Here is a 20077-nt window from a genome sequence, read left to right on the forward strand (position 1 = left end):
ATCTGTTTAATACAAACAAATAAAGCTACTACGCCAAAGATGTGGACCCCACAGAAATTCAACATTTTATTGTAATATAGAATGTTTATTTAATAGCACTGCATTAAATGATATGACAAATAACAATGCTTTAATGTCATTAAAGAAACATGCAAAGGAAAACAAAAACTTTTTTTTCTTTAGCTTTTCATTTTTATATCATGTTTTGCACCACTGTGATGCAAAATATGATTTATGTCAGTTTATTAAATATAACTCCTGATTAAGGCTGCTATTAACTTAATAAGTATGCACTAACAATAGACAGAGGAAGTAGGAGTTTGAACTTGGAAAATTACAGTAAGCAGTGGATGCAATTTAGAAATACAGAAATAGAACTAAAAACAAACTAAGTCACATTACAGATGCCTCTTTGGTCTTCTATTGGTCCCACTATCGCTCTCTGTCCTGAAACTTCTGCTGCTGCACCGACCGGAGCCGTACCAGCTTAACTGTAAGACTTTGGACCTCCTTCGCAGGGGTAGCGATGTTTTGGTAGGATGGAGGTCACTTCTGGTAAAGGCTGTTTCTCCCATTCACCCTGGAATGGATATGATACAAGTTATAATTTCATTGAAAAAAAAAACACTTTTTACAGTTAAAGGTTTAGTGGAGGATGTTCTTTTTCCGGGTGCATCATCAAAATAAGTGGTCCTGCTAATTTTCAATCATTCTGGTAATATGCTTATGTAAGGCCGTCATACGTGCCCTTCCCCATTTTCACTTACCGGTGGTGAGTCTGACATAGTGGAAAAAGCAATACCAACAACTTTTAAATAGAGCGTGAACGAGGAGAATTGGGCTTGTGCCTGATAGGCGTTCTCTCTCGGGAGCGGGTACAGGGTTGATGAAAATCCTATATACCTTAACAGGTTTTGATTTTGAAAATTTAATTTGGCAAAAATCGAATAATTTGTGCTTTTGTAAGTTATGTCATATCAAGAAGTTGAGCGAAAAAACAATTGAAATTGAAACAGAACAATTAATATTTAAAGATTGAAATTGAAATCAATCATTAACTGTAAATTTAAATACTGAAATGTACTGATTGGTAATGTTTCAAACTTTATTAGATAAGTAATACGTTTACACTTATTAAAAGTTTGGGAAGTAAGAACACTCGCTGAAATCTTAAGTTATTTTAGAAAAAGCATAAAGTTAATCTATTAATGTCTGTAATTTGATAAAGCTTTTTATAAATGATACCTCTATTCAGCTTCTGGTTGGATGATAATTCCCCTCTTAGGATTTTTTCCATGGTGTTGGTTTAGGCAGCTCAGGCAAATCTATTAATACTTTCAGGATTTGTTTGTACATGTTTGTTTTTATTAAAAGTGTTTATAAAATGACTGAAAATAATTTATAAGGCAAAACTGTCTAACATGAAGCAAGCTACGGTAATTCTATATTTACTTTTTATTTATGTCACTAAAACCAGGCACATTTTATCAGGTCATAGAATTTACTAACATTTTAATATATATTACGTTCTGCAGACATTTTACCCAGTGCTTTGTTAAATTTGACTTATCTTTGTCTAATATTGAACTTGTTTAACTGTGACATAAAGCAAAAAGAATTAGTGAAAAGGAAAGTACAATTTTCACTGTATTGACAGGCTAAAGTAGCACTATTGTATGCAACGCTTTAAAGCAGCTCTGAGGCGGAACCATTCAGCCTCTATTTTTTAAAATAATCCAAGCCTGCATGATATCAACCTAATTTAGAAGCTCAAATAAAAAAACACTATAAAATAAACCACTGAGAATGTGTCATACTGCAGGACATTAACTACAAGTCTAAAATATTACTCACTTTTTTATTTCTCTGGGACATCTGCAGCTCCTTTGCCTTCCATTCAATCTAAAAAGGTATAAAAACCCATATGTGGAAGAAAGGACCAGTCTGAGTTTGCAATCTAAAGTATTCCTACATAAGCACATTTTCCCTGACAGGTTCTCTTTTTCATGTTGCTCTTCTAACCTAATTTTGATAAAGCTGTTTGGTTTTAGCACCACATCCCTAAGATTTCAAGCGACGTTGTGAAACTTTGTTTAATATAAACTGGATTTTCGGTTAGGATTTATTTTTGAGGTTTAACACCTCCTTTCAACACAGACCTTTTAACTCTCCTGTTCTCTCCTGTTTTCTGTCAGAAAAACTTTATCAAGGCCTCCAAACCGTTCCATTCATTTATTCACTCTCATTCCATCATCTTGAGAGTCTGTGGTTTATGAAAGTATTCAGCTAAGTGAGTCTGACTCTTCTGTTGATATATCTGTATTGATATAACTTAATTGGTGGCCTGTCAGTGTGTTATAGCTTGTAAATATGAGTGTTTGATGAATAGGTGACTCACAGGAAAGAGGCGTGCAGTCGACTGATTGCAGTGCATGGAGATGGGAGCTGTATTATAAAGAGAATCCAACACTTCTCCAGCAAAATCATCCCAGTGCACCTGAGAGTACTGCTCTGTCACACCCACATCGCCACACACACACTGGTCATTACCATTGAACCTGGAGGGGAAATGTAGGGAAGATGGTAGCAAAAGACAGACGGTTTTTAAAGATGCATTATCTTTTTTTTATATAGGTCAAAAGCATATTGAATCCTAAATAAAAAAAAGCCCTCTTATTCCCTTAAACTGACCCCCGGACATTCAGTGCCATTGGGGTTAACCTTCCTGCCATTTCTGCTGTGTTGAATGAGCATAGGTCATATTTGTCATATTTAAAATTTATCATCTTACTTCTTTGAATTGTCCTAAAAAAAAAAACAGTCATCCAAAAACAAACATTAATTTCTGAACCATTCCTAACATTTACTACTGCTGTCATTTGTTTTGAAATTAATTTGGGAAAATCAACAATCCCTTTTTTTTTATTTGTCTTTTATATGATGACATGTTTCTGCTAATTCCATGCAGCAAATTTTTTCTTTAGACTATTTTTAGAAAATCTGTTATTTGATTGTTGCTTCAAATCTCTATCTCTGCTTTTTTATAATACCAAATTGTTAACATATACTATGTGAAAAATATATTTTTCATGTCTGTATTGAAAAACGATGGAGCTACAGTATGTAAACATAAAAAGCCAAATAACCCCAATAAGAAAGTATTAAATAATATGCATTTATAATGTTTATATTTTTTTGTTTTTTCTGCTGAAAAATGCTCGCTAAACATACTGGCCCCTAACAGGGAATCCCAATTATATAATTCCTGATTAATAAGACAGACTTCAGGTTCAAGTCATTATAAAAGACAGAGATGAAAAAAAATATATTTTACAGCTTTGAGATGCAAATATTTATGTAATTCATGTTTGTAAGACAAGCATGAATTACAAGGACAGAATTAACAAAAAAGTTAGAATGTAAAGATAACTGTCTTTATGCAGTACCTATTAATGAAGGTAAAATATTTCTGCAGGTACTCTGGGTCAACGTGGCTCTTGCAGAGCTCGAGCTGAGTCCGAGGGTAGTAATGAATGTAATTAACACACATCTCTTCCATGATGCCAAAACCTCCCTGGAGTGTTAATGAAAGCAGAATGAACAAAATACAGTGAATATGAGAGAGATTAGAGAGGGTACTCAGGGTTATACTGTTATAACAAGCTCTCATTTTAATAGCAGAACGTCTCACCACTGTAGGCTTGTTCCTGTCCTCTGTGTTGTAAGTACATTTTGTTATAAGGACATCTCCCTGCAGGATTTAAGAGAAATTACACATGCAACATCAGCAGGCAGTTTGCTGTCAGGAAAAAGGTGTTTTTGAGGATCACAGCTGTTTGGTCTTCTCTGGAAAAGTTCTCCTAAAACCTTTAATATTACAGCTTCTATTTAGACAGCTCAAGACAATTTCATTTTTTAAAGTGCAGCCTTGAAAAACATTAATGAATACATACAAAATAGTAATATAAATATATGACTGTATGTAGTTTTTTTTAATTTTTATAAATTAATGAACCCATTTTACACAACATTCAGCAGTTTAGTAAGTAATTATAATTATTATATAAGATTATTGTTAATAATTAATTTAGTAAGATTCAATAATAATTCCAAATAAAGTGATTTAATAAAATACAATGCAATATATAAAAAAAAATCCACAAATGTGTACTTACTGGTAAGATATTTGCCATTTTCTTTAGAACTCGGATTGTCTACCAAAAACAAAACATGGTAAGATTAACAGTCAAATGTCAACTGAACATGCAGCAACAACATACATGTAGAAGTGATTAGCTAATGTTAGCATTGAAAACAGAATGCTTTTATAAAGATTCAAGACACATTTCCATGCAGTATTCAAACATCTAACAAGTTTTCAAAAACTAAAAAAAGACCAAAAACAGGAAGTGTAAGCTTGGATGAGAATGATGCAGCAAAAACCTGCATGTCTAATGAAGCATCAGGTTTTGAACTAACTCCTCTAAATGTACATTTGGTCTCACATAAGCTGCAGATGCTTTGCTATAAGTGTTTTTTTAGTGTGAGGAAACAGCAGATGTCTGCTGCTGTTTCTCAATATGCTGACAGATAAAGTCCGCTGTGCCTGATGAGGCCTAAAACCATTATATAACAGTTTTGTGTTGGTTTGCTTGGAAGAACTTGTTTTATATGTTTTTGGTTTTTTTTTAAGTTTCTTTATTTTCTATTTTCGTCTAAACAGGCCGTTTACAAATCATTGCATTGTGTGTTTCCACACTTCTACGAAGTTGCAGCAACACATTTCTCAAATGAACCACATTTTTGGTGATAAAAAGACATACGCAAATAGCATCTAATAAAGACAGAAGATGGCGACACAAATATTCGCCATAGCCTTTAAAGTAGAAATTAACAAAATAACACAGCTGTCTCCACTCCACTGCAAGAGGAAATAAGAAAAGTAGCTGTGCTTTTTATGAGTTTTTTTTTTTTACATTTTTATTGAGTTATTCTTAAATTAGTTTTAGTAGGGTTGTCTAGCATTTTGCATTAATGAAACTAAAAGAAGAGTTCCTCTGGCAATAAGCTTTATGCCGTCAATGTTGATGGACAAGGACTTCAATCAATGAAATTGGAGTCCTTTGTGTGTCTGGTGAGGCTTAAATCATGACATGACTTCTACTGTCACTTGTTTTTATGTCAGTCAGTCTCCTTTTTGTGGTGTATGGATTTTTTTAGTCGCATATGTTTACTTCTAGGGTGAGCAGAGATTCATACAAAAATGCTCCATGGGTTTTTAAGAAAGTGAGCTCACATGAACAATTCATTAAAAGGTTGCAAATATTTTCTAGTCATATAACTGTAAAACATATCTTTATTTTATATTATTTCATGTGTTTAATTTTGAATTAATAAAATAGTTCTTAAGGAAGCATTTTCTGCCAAATTAGAAGCAATACTCCAGTTTTTGTACTCTTTATGGAAATTCTAGTGGTTTAATGAGAGAAGAAATCTCCTAACTTTTCTTTCTTATTTATTGGAAATAAGAAATAAAAAAAAAAACTGTGATGTGTCACCTTTTTAGCCCACACAACACTTTGGTTTGCAACTTGCACACTTGCTTGTGTTTGAAATGTTCTGTTTTTTATTAACTTTTGACAAACTTTTAACTGTTTACCACTTGCAAATTATAAACGTACTATATATTTATCAAATAAGATTAAATTAATACAACAGCTTGACTCTTCTCTTGGAATATTTAAATTATAATTGGTAATTATTTCAAGTAAGATTTTTGATACTTTTCCCTCTCTAATAAAAAGATAAAAAATGTGCATCCACATTCATTTGTTAAGTGGAGCTGTCCTTTCTTTCACCTGGTACTCTGTACTGAAGTGCGGATCTTCCTGAACCACTTCCAGCTCTTTCCCTCCCCTCACCAAAACCGTTCTGACCCCACGGCCGGCCAGGTGGGTGTGGAGCTGGGATGCAAATACATAGATACCACCTGGGGGCAAAGCCTAGAGAAACAAACAGATAAAGAGAGTTTTAGATTTGGCAGTTTCTCTGCAGTTTAACCACAAAATGATGCTTTTCTGTACATACAGTCCGCGTGCACTTGGATGTGCAATACCCAGTGAGATAGAAGGAATGCTGCTTTGGAGGAATCGCCATGACAGGAGTATAAACCAGGCCCAGCTCCATGATCCCTGCATCGTACCGCCTCAGGCTGGGAGTGTAATGCAGTCTTATACCTGATGAATCGCGCCGGCCTGCATTAAAAATACAGGTGCATACATTTTTTATGTTTGACAGCTATACAACTTTCTATGTCTGAAATGTTCTATATGTAGACCATCTGTGCACCTTCCCAGTTTTTGAAATATATTTTCTGCTTTAATAGCAGGAGTGAGCATTCACTGAAAGTATCAAATAGGTGCTCCCTCATCTTTTCTTGGCCAGAAAGGTATTAGGAAGCTACTGGGGTTTGAACAAGACTAGGAAATGCTAATATTTTGGGAAAAAAAGAGAAAGTATAAAAGCAATCTTACAGTATGTTACCATTTTTAAATATAGACCATTGTGAATTTTGCTAATAATGAATTTTACATGTGATACACAGAGAAATTCATTTGTGACTGGAATTGCCTGATTTACCGCTCGATTAGTTCTGACAAGGTGGTCAGAAAGTCAAAAACCGACAGTGTCAGCAAAGAAAGAAGGATGGAAGTTAGCTACTTTCAGGAATCAGTGAGGTGTATAAATTAAAGTCAAAGAGAGCAAAGAGAAGCTGTGTAAAGGGAAAATGCAATATGTTTAATCCAACATGAGAGGATATACATGTTTGTGTCAGGATTTGGTGTTGGATTGAGGACCCAAAAGCAGATGCAAGTAGGCAGAGGTGAATTTAGGTGGGTTTAATGAGGTTCACAGGAACAGAGGCTGGAATCAAAAAATCCAACAAAAATAACAAACAAACCAGAACCAAGGAGACATCAGGGGAAGACAAACTCTAGGAGCCAGGGAGAGACGAGGTAAGCAGATAGACGTTAGACGAGGATCCAGCAAACAGGAACTGAAGAGGGAGGGCTTTTAAAGGGGACAGAGACAAAGAGAGGGCTAACGAGAGAATTGGAAACAGGTAAGGACAGAGCAGAAAACAGAGCTAGGGATAAAGGACACAAAAGGGCAGCAGAGGACAACAAATGGAAAACCTGGAAGACAGGAACTAACAAGAAAACAACAAAATAATAATTAAACACTAAAACAAGCAGCAAAGTAAAGCTGAATACTCTAAATAAACATAACAAAACCAAGAATGTGACAGTTTGATGTCTTTAAACAGAGAGGCTAAAAATGTCAAGGGTTAAAATTGTCGTTTTTTTCCCTTTCAGCTTTTTGGATCCTTTGGTTACTGATGATGGCAAATGAGGTTTAGGAAACTTTTGGCTGAATTTTGGGAATCTCAAATATGAGATTAGAGCTATGCTCCCAATAGAGAACAAACAGACAGATATCTAAGTGAAAAATGCATTTTATGTATATTTCTTCTCAAAAGAAATGTAAAAAAAAAATACATGTGTTGGTAGCTCAAAGCTTTAGAAAAAAAAAAAAAAATTCTTATTTGCAAACCTCCAGTAATGTTTAGTTTAGATTAACGTTTTTTGACATTTGGTACTTTGGACACAAAACATATCCAGAGATATTGTTTGAAAAATTATATCTACTTATTTGATAAGAAGAGACTAAGGAGATGAGTTTGCTTGTTTACTTTTACTTTTTTTTAACCAAACATGCCTTCGAAGTACACTTTATCCCTGAGTTAACTAATCATCTGTATAATGTATGTACCAGAAATAAGTAGAGGGTTGTGGTAATGGACTTCCAGACGAAGGAACCTTGAGGAACCAGGTCCACCCATGGCTAGGCCTGCATCAGTGGGATAGTAAAAAGCCTGCAAGCACACATGTGTATCAATGCACACTTTAAATACATACAAGATTCATAAGATAAACCATCATGTAAGTTATTTTAGTCTTGATGTACTGTCTTGAAAAACTGATGTATTGACATTGTTTTTATAAGCAGTAGAAATGTGAATTTTATTTAGGTTTCTAAAATACACAAGAATTAACTGAATTGAAGTTAATTTGATTTGAAAATAAAAGTGATCAATGACTTTAGCTTCCATTTTGTAACCCTATGATCAATTTAAAGTCGTATACTTCCCAAAGAAGTTTGAATTAAAAAAAAAAGATAAATACTCTATTCTCTACTCTTTAAAATGAACAGCTCTCTATAATAGAATTATTTCCCTTTTTTTCCTTGCTGTTTTACAAAGCTTCAATGCCCTTTTTTTCTGCTCAGGAGAATAAAACAACACTATAAGAAGGTGATGAAAGAGCCCTGAATATTTCCAACCTAATCTTGTCTTCACAGCTCACAGAAGGCATCCTGCTTGTTTTGTTTAGCTGGCAGATAATCCAATCGGAGAGGGGCCAGGCTCTCTTGTGATACGGTGGGAAGCAGTGCAGAGAAATATGGTGACAGCCTCGCTGTTGCCTGTCCTATTTGCTTTATGTGGATAGCAGGCTGCTTTACTTGCTCAGCCACTACTTTGTCACCTTGTGGCCTTGTACTCCAGCACTGTGAAGTTTGAAAGTTTATCATTTATGTGCTTAAATTGGAGTTTTTGAGAAAAAAAATAGTTTGAAGGTAACATTTGGAAAACTTCTGCTGATTACTTGCCCCAGATTTCACTATTTAAATATGATATTGTACGAAATATACATATATATACTACTGATATAGATTTACAAACTGATTATTGAGGAAGTTGTTACTAATTCTACCACCGACAACTTTATTTACTCAAGGTTCCAAAAGAAAGGTTTATTCTGGTGATGGCATTTCACACTTTACAAAATTTTAGTGCAGAGATCCAGAGTGGAAAAGGAGAAACAATACTATTCAGTCTTACCAACAGCCACTTCTAATTATAAATAATAACTCAATAACTATTTAGCACAAGGTCAGAAAAAAATCTCGAGGCAGACAATTTATTAAAGCTGAACTCACAGACCCAGGCAGAGAAAAAGATTGTCATTCTTAAGCTAAATGTTAAATGTATTTTCTACAAGTTATACTTTGTTGTTTAGATAAGAGCTTTTAAAGTTGTATTGTTAAGTTCTAGTGACATAAGAATTGAATAAAAAACCATTAAAAAAAAAACTAAAAACCTAATTCTATGAAAACATAATGAAACCTGTTTTCATCACCTCTGAAAAATCTTAAAATTTGTTGACATTAAGGGTTCATTTGCTGTTTTTGTGGATGTATTTTTCTGTTTTTTGTAAGCAAGTTTATAAATATTTTCATGCTCCCACATACAGACTGTCTCTTAATAGACGTGCTGTGTGTGGGAACATCTTTGCAGAATTTTAAAGCTTGCGGCTTCAATATTACTAGCGTGGGAGCTTTTGTTTGTCTCCTAAAATAGGTGCAAAGTCTGGACTGGTCCCAGCCCTCCGTTTCTATTTGCTTCTGGGTTTTTATATGAAACCAAATGACTTTTATAGTTATTCTGGTTTGTTTTTTTGTGTTTGCAGTTTTGTATTACAGAAATATTTTGTTTCATGAATCATTTGACCATTGGTGACATTTATTCTAGTTACTGCATATTTGAGGGTGGTTGATGGAATATGGATTTTTTTGGATTATTTGTAATCTAAAGCATATTTATTATGTTCATCATGTACATAGATTTGCCATCATACCTCAGCCCCCATGGCCCATGCAGCGAGTACATGGCGGCAGAAGTTGAGCTTTCTGGGTTTCATCTTATCGTCACAGGAGCCGCTGTAGTGCGGTACTTCTTGGAGATCCGGTGCGCACTCAAACACTTCAATATGATGCACAATGGCCTCATTACCTGGAGTTATCACAGATTCATACTGGCAGAAGGAAAGAAAAATAGAAAAGTTGTGCATTTTTGTCATATAAATTATAACATATCAAATGTGAGACCTCTGTTATTTGTAATACCATGATAATGTGGTTCTTGGGCATATTATCTGGCAGTTTCTGGATAAAGCACCAGTAGGTAGTTTCTTGGTTTGGTATGATGACATTTGGTGCAACAACATCCAATGTGCGCACATCTGGAGGCAAAGTGGGTGACGGCATGTCAGGACGCAGCATTAACAACCTCTGTACCCCTGTATGGATCCTGGACAGGTTCAGATCTTCAAGAGAGGGAAGAGGTTCATCCAACAAGCCGTAGATGATGTGTACAGTTCCTTCCTGATTAGTAAGAACATAAAGGTTTTAAAATCACTTGACAGCAGAATAAATGAGGTGAGAAGAGTTCATTTTAAATTGATACCGCCTTATATTTGTAGCTTACATCAGTATTTCGTTTTTTCGTAAGACAAACAGACATACTTTCGTGATGTCATAGAAACAAGTGTTGACTTTTGGGTTTATAAGCTTAAAAAAGTGATACCATGGAAACAATGATTAATAAAATTATCTGTATGAAATTGGAATATCATTGATGGATAAAATCCTTTACTTCCTTTCATTCTCACATTATGTTTTGTACATACAAAAATAAAGATAAAATGTATGCAACATATATTACTGACCAATCAGAAATAAATGTGGCAGATAAAATCTTAAAGGCAAATTGTGTTAGCATGTTTTCAGCAGGTAGATGGTTATAAAAGATTTAAGAATGAATTAAGAAGCTATCTAATCTGAAGATGTAAACGCAAAATGAATACCTGAACAACTTGTTTTCTCTTATAATAGAGAACCCACACATACACAGGCAGAAAACCAGGAATCACACCCAGAACCTTCTTGCTGCAAGGCAACAGTGCTACCCACTGCTCCACCATGCAGCCACTCTTATAATTTTTCCTCTCTTTTAATCGTTTCATTCTTAATCATTTTATTCTTTATATATGTTTTAATCATTATATGTTTTATATTTTATGTGTTTTTACTTTAATGCTGTCATTTTTGTATCTTTTTTTACAGCAAAGGAAATTGTCAACATGTCTGTTTTGCAGGACTTTTGGAATGACTCCTATCTTAGATTTGGTTAATTTATTTAAGCAGAAGCCAAATATACTGTAACAGGACCGTTTTCAATTGCGGCTGAAATGCAAGTTGGGTAAATCTTCTTCCATAATTCCTGGCATTGAATAAATACTTCACGGTTGAGTTTTTTTATTTTTATTTTTTTATTGAATGCTTGTGAATTGTTTGCGTAACCAAAAACATTTTCGTACATTTACACTGGCACATACACACAAACATGTCCAAAATCATTTTTCCCCACCTCTATGACATAGTCCCTAGGATCGCAGGTGCTAAAAGGTCTCTTGAAGATCAGGTAAAATCCATCAGCTTTCTGTTTGGTTTCAATCAGCTCATAGTCTTGTTGGGTGTCCAGGGATACATGGCCTTTGCTATCACTCCACGCATCCTGCAGGAAATGGCATAAACAAGAACACCAGAAAACCTTGATCAATAAATACAGTACTTAAAACAATATTCCCACACCTTGAAATTTTCCATGTGCCGTCGCTTCACAACCCAAACCCTTTGAGACTAATGTTATGCGAAAGACCAGCATAAAGTAGCACATAATTGTGAATTAAAAGCAAAATCAAACTATTATTTCCTACAGTTGTTTTTGATGAATAAACCCCCAAAATGTAGGGTGTTTTTTTAGCTGTTGGACCAGAATGAAATGCAGTGAAACCAATGTCTTTAGAAATCACACATTTAGTAAATAGAGTCCAACTGTGTGTCATTTAATCAGCATAAATAAAGCCGCCATGTGAAAAGCTCTAAGGTCTGTTAGAGAATATTATTGAACCAAGAGAATCTGTTTATAAAGCCATTAGTTTTTAAGTATTTCATAAATCGAACGTTTCTCTCAAGAACGATGCAATGAAAGAAATCCTTTTCCAATCGGAGGGTTATCGGTTCAAGCCCTGGCTCCGGCTTTCAGTGCCGTTGTGTCCTTGGGCAAGACTCTTCACCTGAATTGCCTATTGATGAAGGTCAGAGGTCACGGTGGCGCCAGTATACGGCAGCTCACTTCTTTCAGTGAGCCCCAGAGCAGCAGTGGCTACGATGTAGCTTGCAGTGTAGTGCGCTTTGGTCAAGTCCTCTGACTTGAAAAAAACGCTATAAAAGTACAGACCATTTACCATTTTGTGGAAAGAAAAGGAATTGTGGTAGAATTATTTTCTTTGACGCTATCAATACTCTGAGAATAGATAAACTGGCTGGTTGGTAAAGTGGAGCGCTGTTCCTGCTGTGATATTGTACAAAACATCATTATAATCACTTTGAAAAATTAAGGTAGCTGCAAGTGTCTGTCAAGAAAGGGCAAAAGTAAGCGATATAAAAGACAACACTGGTAACTATATAATAATTGTGACAAACAGTATCAGTTGTGATGAGTCAGTTGATAGAGAATAATGATATATTTCTTAAAAGGAACAAGTTAAAAAGAGTGGCACCTGGTGTTGGGAAACCTTTCCCAACCTGGCATGCAAGATGTTCTTCTTCTCTGCCAGAAGGCTTTGTAGCCTCAGCTGTGTTTCTCACATTCCTACCTGTCCAAAATAACACCTAAGATCTCTCATTTCTTCTCCTCTGTTACTCTTATATAACAGTCCCACACAAACTCCAAGAGGTTTTTAAGACTGTGGCTCAGAAAGTGGGCATTGTGTACAAATCAAATAAATGGTTTACCTTGATTGTTGTAAGTTAGCACTGAATAGGCAGCAGAGTTGAAGAAATATTATCTAAATAGTTTTGAACATCTCACGGCTTCAAAGCAATTTCTGTTATATAAGTCTGCAACATTTACAATCCAAAAAGCCGTTTCTGGCTTTAGTCAAGCTGAATCAAACTTGTTTAGTGCTGCAAATGCTGCATGGTGACTTTGGAAAAAAAAAAAAACTGATCATCTTTGATAAATATCTATGATAATAATAAAACAAATATTAAAATTATATCCAATATATAGGCATGGCAACTAATAGATGTTGGTTTTTAGGTTTTCAGAGTTAAAAATAAAACTGCAAAAGAAGAATAGGCTCTATGGTAATCAAGCGGAAATCATCCTGTATCACTCATAAAAGTATAGTCTGCTTTTTTGATGTTTTGACAGGAATGCAAAGACACAATATACTTGCATATAAAATTGTTGTTTGCAATGTTATATGCAAGTATTTTGAAAAGCATTCTGGCACATTTCTATGGTGAGTTAACACCCTTTCTTCTCTGTTCCTGGATCGTATGCTGTCCATCATTCCTTTAAATCGTTTCATGCAACATTTTGCATTTTTACACAAACGGGTAAGATAACTAGACGTACAATTACTTTAATGTGTTTTGTGCAGATTTTACAATCATTTCTGAAGAGTGTGTTATTTTAAAATGTAATGAAAAGGTTTTTATCTCTTTGTATGTAGAAAATATACAAGATCAGTTTAATTAATTTTATTTAGGTGATGCTAGATCATAGTAAATGATGTCACAGAGCACTTTACATAAAACAAACAGTATTTATTCAAATTCAATCTGACAGAGTGGGCCCAAGACACAGCATACTGTGCTGCTGGCTCTGTATACCCCCAGGCCAATAGGAGGTCCCAATGAGCATTGTAATTCTAGTACAGGAAACAGATCTGAAAACATTGTATTTACAACACAGTTTATATTAAGTAAAATTGTTCAGTTATATAGTCATGTTTAGAGTATTTTTTTATTCAATTTCTTTGACCAGAAATACAAAGCACGGTTTACAGTGAGATGTTACGACAGTTTCATCCTCTCTGCTGCTTTTTTCTGCTGATTCCACGCTCAGAAAAACTGGAACAGCAAACTAAGTTTGCGACGGACAGCAGATTTTGTTACACAGTATATCTACCGGTACTATTCCCATTTTCATTTATTTCTCTTATGAAAAGATGTCTAAAACAACTTTTATATCAGTGTGAAATAGTGTTTTACCCCATAATAAAGGAAATATATTTCTTTTTAATAACAACACACCACTGGAACACAGACAAAATTAAACCTGTTTTTTGAGAACAATATGTCTTTATATGTGTGTATGTGACCATGTTTTGTTTTGGGCTATGTTTAGGGTTAGTTTTGCTTAGGCTTAGGGTAAGGGGCAGTATTAGGCCATAGAAATGAAAGCAATATGAATGGAAGTCAATGACAAGTCCTTACAAGGATAGTGTGACACAAAATGTGTGTGTGGTCTTGGATTTGAGACATTGTGGGGCCCATTTTCTGGAAAATTAGCACACTGTGGGGACTGACTGCTTCTTGTGGATCTCCATGCCTGGACCCAATGTGAGGAATCGCTGTTTTACAGGGGGTCATGATTAGGACTAATGTGTGAATTGAGTTTGGGTTAAGGTTTGGTATGAATCTGTTATAGTTACCGTATATTTATGGTAATAGTAAGAGTAAAGCTGTAGAAATTATTGGAAGTTAATGGAAAGGGCCCGCAAAGATAGAGAGACATGTTTGTGTGTGTTTGTGAAGACAGGGTTGGTGACTGCAGCATAGCTGTGACCTTTTATTTGTGAGTAAATTTCATCCCTGGGGAGGAAATAATGAAAAACAACATCAGATTGGGTGCAACCAATTGAAAAAAACAAAACAGCCTTTTCTCACATTATTTTCCCTTTTATCACATGGAGGTTTTAAAGATTCCTATCTACTTTAATGTAAAGTATATTTGAAGAGCAAATTAGCTTACTCTATGCAATTTTAAAGGTAAATATTTAAAACATGGTAAAGTCTTTGATCTAATTTCTTCAACAAAGTTCTCAGTATGCCATCATAACATCCATCTCTTTGCAATTTCTGAGTTTTGTAACTAATTGTGCTTTTAGATGCAAAAGATATAATTTATATCAATAACTTCTTCTGTGTTCTAATAGAAAAAAAATGTACGCAACAAATTTGAAGTGATTCTAAAATAGTACTCTCTGTAAAGGTTGTGTGCTCAGGAATAGAAGGGAGAAACTTTAACAATGTGCAAAGCTTATTTTAAAGTTACCGCTGCATCAAACTTTTTCTTCACTTAGTTTTTTATTCTCATAGACAGCTTATGGTTTTGTTGGAGTCGTAAATAATGCAACCTTTACCATGAATTCTTTTGACTCTCATATTTTTTTAAGCTTAGAGAAAAACACCTGGCTTAGTGTTTTGTTTGGTTTTTTTCTGTCTCTTTCCTGGACAGTCAATGTTGGAGCGATTGCTGCTTTTACTTTATTTTACATCCTGTTTTTTTTCTGTAATATGAAAAATACTCTTTGACTTTTGCTTCTGCTTATTTTTCTTTGAGCCCTTGTTTTTTTTCTCAACTCCAGGCTCAATACAGCAAATAGTTATTTAACCATATCTGGTTCTGCAGATTTATTCCCATTAAAAGCGAAAGTTTCCTTTCTAATCGCCAAATGATTGTTAAAAATTAGAGATTGCTGCAAATTACCGACTCAAAACAATAACTTTTTTATGGCATTGAATAATTAAACAAACTGGATACTTAAATAGTATTCTACGATATCTAATTTAGCTATTAAGAGGGTTACTTTTTCAAACCCTAAATTTAGAAGTAATCTCAAAATAGCCTTTTTGCACATCCTCATTAGCATCTGATTCGACTTTGATATGCAAATATCTGTTAATGATTCCCAGTAGAGCAGCAGCTATTAGTGCAGTTTGACTGATTCCCAATTAGGAAGACCTGATAAGATCTTTAGCGATCATGCAATGAAAACTATACCCAAGGCTGCATTTAGAAAAACACCAAATGTACACCTCCACCATAGACAAAAAAGAAGTGGTGGGAAATCCCTGCTCCTTAAGATCCCTGCACTCACAGGATTTCTTTAACTAGCCTGTCCAACAATAGTCAATATAATGTTTGCTGCAAAGCAATTATTTAAAACATCTTATGTTTGCTTACCCCGAAGTAGCTCCTTGTCCCAGTGTCCCACAGCACAACCAGGTCTGCATTAGTAAGCTCACCACGATCCGACATCCCAAGGACCACCCCATGTTTGAGCTCTGCAACCCTAAGCTGCATGTAAACCTCCTGGCTGACATAACTGATGTTCCAGGACAGCAGGAGATCCCCGCGTGGATCCAGAGGCATATGGAAAGGCATGGTGAGAGGTGGCAAATCACTGGAAGGGCTCGGCTTTACGCTGGACACGTCTACGGCATTGGAGGGTGCCTGATACGAAGCCACGAGGATGACCATAAGGGCAGCCAGGCCAGTGAAGTACATGATGGTGATGTCCTGAAGGCGGAGGTTTTTGTTAAACATCCTCATTGTGGTTACCTCAAGCTTTCTTTCCAAACTAATTTTTTTCCTTACTTTGTCTCTCTCACTAAAGTTGAAATTAGGCCAAAAAATGAACTGTGAGGGAACTTTCCCCCAGCCCTGCTTTAAAATTAAAGTAACATTAGCCAAAGATGTGATTCTTCAAAATTTTCTTATTAGATTTCAGGTCTCAGTCAACTCAGTTTCTACCTGTCTTCTCTCCTCTCAATCTCTAATGTAAGCGATCCTTTAGAGCATCTGCGGTTTCCTTATTTTATTTTATCTGGTTGTAAGCTTTATTGGTGTCCTCTCTTTACTCTGAGCAGCTGCTGCGTCTCTTCTGACCCTGTTCACTTCTTTGCTTTTTAAAAGACTCCTCCCTTTAGACTTTTGCCTGTTTTTATCCATCCTAATGGTATTACATTTATTGAGGAAAATTGAATTGTCTGTCTTAAGCCCTGAGGGTTAGCCATGATTCTGCACATCTGCTAGGCCCTAATTGATCCAAATTCAGCCATAGACGTTATCAATGATGATCAAATTGGACTAATTTGAATTTATTGTTCTTTCTTTTCTACTTTGGTAAGCAAATGTACCACATAGCATTTTTTTTCCTAAATGTAAACAAACCTTTGTCATATATTCTCTTTACACAAACGTTTTTCTTTTCCGATTTGATTCAAACAACATCCTTGGGCAGTTGGAGATCGGGTGAAGTGTCAACAAGGCATTAAGGTATTAAGTCCTCCTTAAGCCATTACCTGGAGCTACAGAAGACCTAATCAAACTGTCAATGGAGGGGTTTCAATGGAAAAGTGATGTAGCTTACAAGGTTAGTTAAGTCATGGAGGAAAGTGTGTTTAATAAAAAAAAAGGTTAGATGCAGTGGACAAGTGATGGCCTCTCTTTACCTTGTTTTCTTGTTTGATGTAAGGGTTAAAATAAGCCTACATTTATTCAGTAATAAATCACTTCATACGTATTTGCTTTGGTATATATAGTGTAGTTTGGTTTTTGTTTTTTATTGGTTTTGTATGATTTGTGGTTCTGAACAAACATTTCTTTAATCTTTTTAAATTAAAGAAGTAAAAAAAATATGATTAAAGAGTTCAATTACAGTAACTGTTTGTTTCTGATTAAGCAAATTGTGCAATTAAATATTATAAATAAATGAATAATATTTTATTTATGTCTTAGATTTTCATTGTGAATTGGTTTGAACACATTCAAGTTGCTCTACATTAGGTTAAAGCTTATTTGACCAAATTATTCAGGATAGATGGTTCTCAAACATAAAACCCATACAGAACTGTGATATCCTTGCATCGTTCTATTTATTAATATTTTCAACCATGTTTTTTTTTCTTCTTCTTTGTGTACATAGTGGCTCAGTTTTGCTAAGTTTCAAAAATGTTGTAAAAAGTATTTAACTAAAATATGTTTCAGTGGGCTGAATGTTTTTTTTTTTTATATGAGCCTGATTCACACTTTCATTTGTAGTCCTAACACACAGCCAGTTGGCCATGTGTTCACAGAACAATATATGATTTTCAGAATATAATGTGATAACATGTTTTCCATTCCTATTGGGGTGGGCATTTGATGTGTAATAATTGCACAACATCACAAACCACACTAGAATCCAAAAACTATTAATTCCACTAAAAACATATTAAAATTAATTTTTGCCTAGCCTTTTGATGACTGGATTACCTGAATATTCACTCTCCAGAAAGCAATGCAATTTTGAGTCAAGAGATGTTTCAGAACATCTATTTTTCTGATGATGATTCAATATTGTTTTACAGTTTGTTTAATTTTAAAGGAAAGCTCCAGTCTACATCCGCTGTTTCATGACTTCCAACTCTGAATGTAATAACTCTGAGGATGTCGGACTATTAAGTTTTTCATACAGATGGGGGTCACACAGGAAAAGCTTTGGATCCATGTAGATAACAGAAATCCTGCCATTGTGGTGGTTAATGTAATCAAGACCGTAAGTCCCTGAGGCACAGCAGAGATCTGTATGTTCCCGAGAGCAGCTCTCATGTAAGGCTCAGTGAACGTCTCCATGTTTGACAATAATGGTTTTGTTCTTTTCTTTCACAGTTGTAATGCTTTGCTTTTTGCCTGCTTCTGCTCCATCACACGTTTCTCCGCTGGGGCTTCTTTCTCTCCTTCTGCCTTCTCATCTCCTCTTACAGGCACACTTGTCTTTCTTTTCCCACTACTGATGCGTCAGCAAACAGAGCTGAAATGCTGTAAAGTCAGCTGTGATTTTAAGAGGAGGAAGAAGAGGAGAGGCGGGACGAAAATGGGGGATGGGTAGGGACAGTGGACACAACAGGTTTGGAGAGAATGAAAGCTTCATCTATAGTTCCAGTCAGAGGTAGATATCTAATCATAGTTATTTCTCTTATAATATTCTTGGAGATTTGATCATTTCATTTATTATTTTTGGTTCCCAATCCAATATTTTTGTTACATGAGAAGGGTGCAAAAATTGCTGAGAATTCTCTCCAACCCTATAGTGTCTCAATTACAAATGCAAATTAAGTTAATATGTTGATTTAGGGTTTGGGAGCTCTAATTACCCTGCATTTGACATAAACCCAGCTCACCCATCAACCTCAATTATTTCATGTTCTTTTGACCCCACCCCCAGGGCCTAAATTTTCTGTTATCTCTTCCCCCTCTATCTCAATACCCTAATCTATCTTCCTCTCCTTTCCTGCCTCATTCTTCACTTGTATTTCATCTCCTTTTCGTTCTTAGTTCCATCTGGCATGTCCAAAGTTGGAAAAGTCTGTCTCCTGAGACTATGCCCACACACTATCTCCTCTCCTTTTCCCAGTCTCCTAAGATGACGCATCATCACATCCTACATGACTCATCTCTAAATATCTTTAAATTAATCCTTTAAGCTTACTTAGTGCTTTGCAAATAAAAAAATCTAATAACCCATCATTTTTTTCACAAGTTAAATCTTCATACAGGAAGTTAAAGCTTGACCTGTTATGTTTCTCCCCTTTTAGACCTCTTTTTGAGTTTTTATTCTGTTTTATTGGTCATTAGTTTCTTTTCCATTTTGTGTTATATTTAAGCTGTGTTGCATTTTTTGAGTTACTCTCTGTTGCCCCCTTGTGCCAGTCTCCTTTCCCCGAACTCCCTTCTGGTTACTTCTTTTCACACCTGCTCCATATCAGCTGATTAGCTCATTATTTGTTCTGTCCACTATATATACACCTCCTGTGCAGTTCCTCATTGCTGGTTTGTCGTTTTTACTTGCCATTAAATCAGCAAAACTCATCTCTGGCTCCTTCAACCCTGTGTTTGGGTGCACAACTACAGATCCCTCTCAAGATATTAGCATATTGTGATAAAGTACATTATTTTCCATAATGTAATAATAAAACTTGAACATTCATATATTTTAGATTTATTGCACACTAATTAAATTATTTCAGATCGTTTATTGTCTTAATGTGATGATTTTGGCAGAAAGCTCATGAAAACCCCAAATTCCTGCCAATATTTTGAGAAGGACGTGTATTTCCACCACCTTTTGATGTGATCAGATGTTTGTAACCCTTAACAAGCTTCTATTCATTTGTGTAGTTTTACAAAACTTTTTACACACTGCTGTTTTTTCATGCTTTATGGAGACATTTATTTGCGAAACATTCATTTTATATGATGTAACCCAGACTTTTA

At 35.1% G+C, this 20077-nt stretch overlaps 1 protein-coding gene across 1 annotated transcript; it reads right to left on the reverse strand.

The window, feature by feature from the left end:
- Positions 1-120: 120 nt before the first annotated feature.
- Positions 121-16707, reverse strand: dbh (dopamine beta-hydroxylase (dopamine beta-monooxygenase)). Its single transcript, XM_015381013.1, has 12 exons — positions 16004-16707; positions 11330-11476; positions 10027-10284; positions 9759-9935; positions 7834-7936; positions 6088-6254; positions 5859-6002; positions 4176-4214; positions 3692-3751; positions 3447-3574; positions 2399-2558; positions 121-580 (listed from the first exon to the last, which is right to left on the reverse strand). The coding sequence occupies exons 1-12, from the start codon at positions 16370-16372 to the stop codon at positions 488-490; spliced, it is 1845 nt and encodes a 614-aa protein (XP_015236499.1). The 5' UTR covers positions 16373-16707; the 3' UTR covers positions 121-487.
- Between the last annotated feature and the right edge of the window lie 3370 nt (positions 16708-20077).

Source organism: Cyprinodon variegatus, unplaced genomic scaffold (genome assembly GCF_000732505.1).
Source record: "Cyprinodon variegatus isolate N-32 unplaced genomic scaffold, C_variegatus-1.0 Scaffold227, whole genome shotgun sequence".
NCBI classification, from domain to species: domain Eukaryota; kingdom Metazoa; phylum Chordata; class Actinopteri; order Cyprinodontiformes; family Cyprinodontidae; genus Cyprinodon; species Cyprinodon variegatus.

What these genes read in the sequence shown, in the direction of transcription:
- dbh (XM_015381013.1), bottom strand. Translation starts at nt 16,372, where the DNA reads ATGAGGATGTTTAACAAAAACCTCCGCCTTCAGGACATCACCATCATG. An exon ending in CAACCCTCTACTTATTTCTG is followed by an intron (nt 6,255 to 7,833) that starts GTACATACATTA and finishes TTTTTAATGCAG; the next exon opens with GCCGGCGCGATTCATCAGGT. An exon ending in ACAGGAACAAGCCTACAGTG is followed by an intron (nt 3,575 to 3,691) that starts GTGAGACGTTCT and finishes TTAACACTCCAG; the next exon opens with GGAGGTTTTGGCATCATGGA.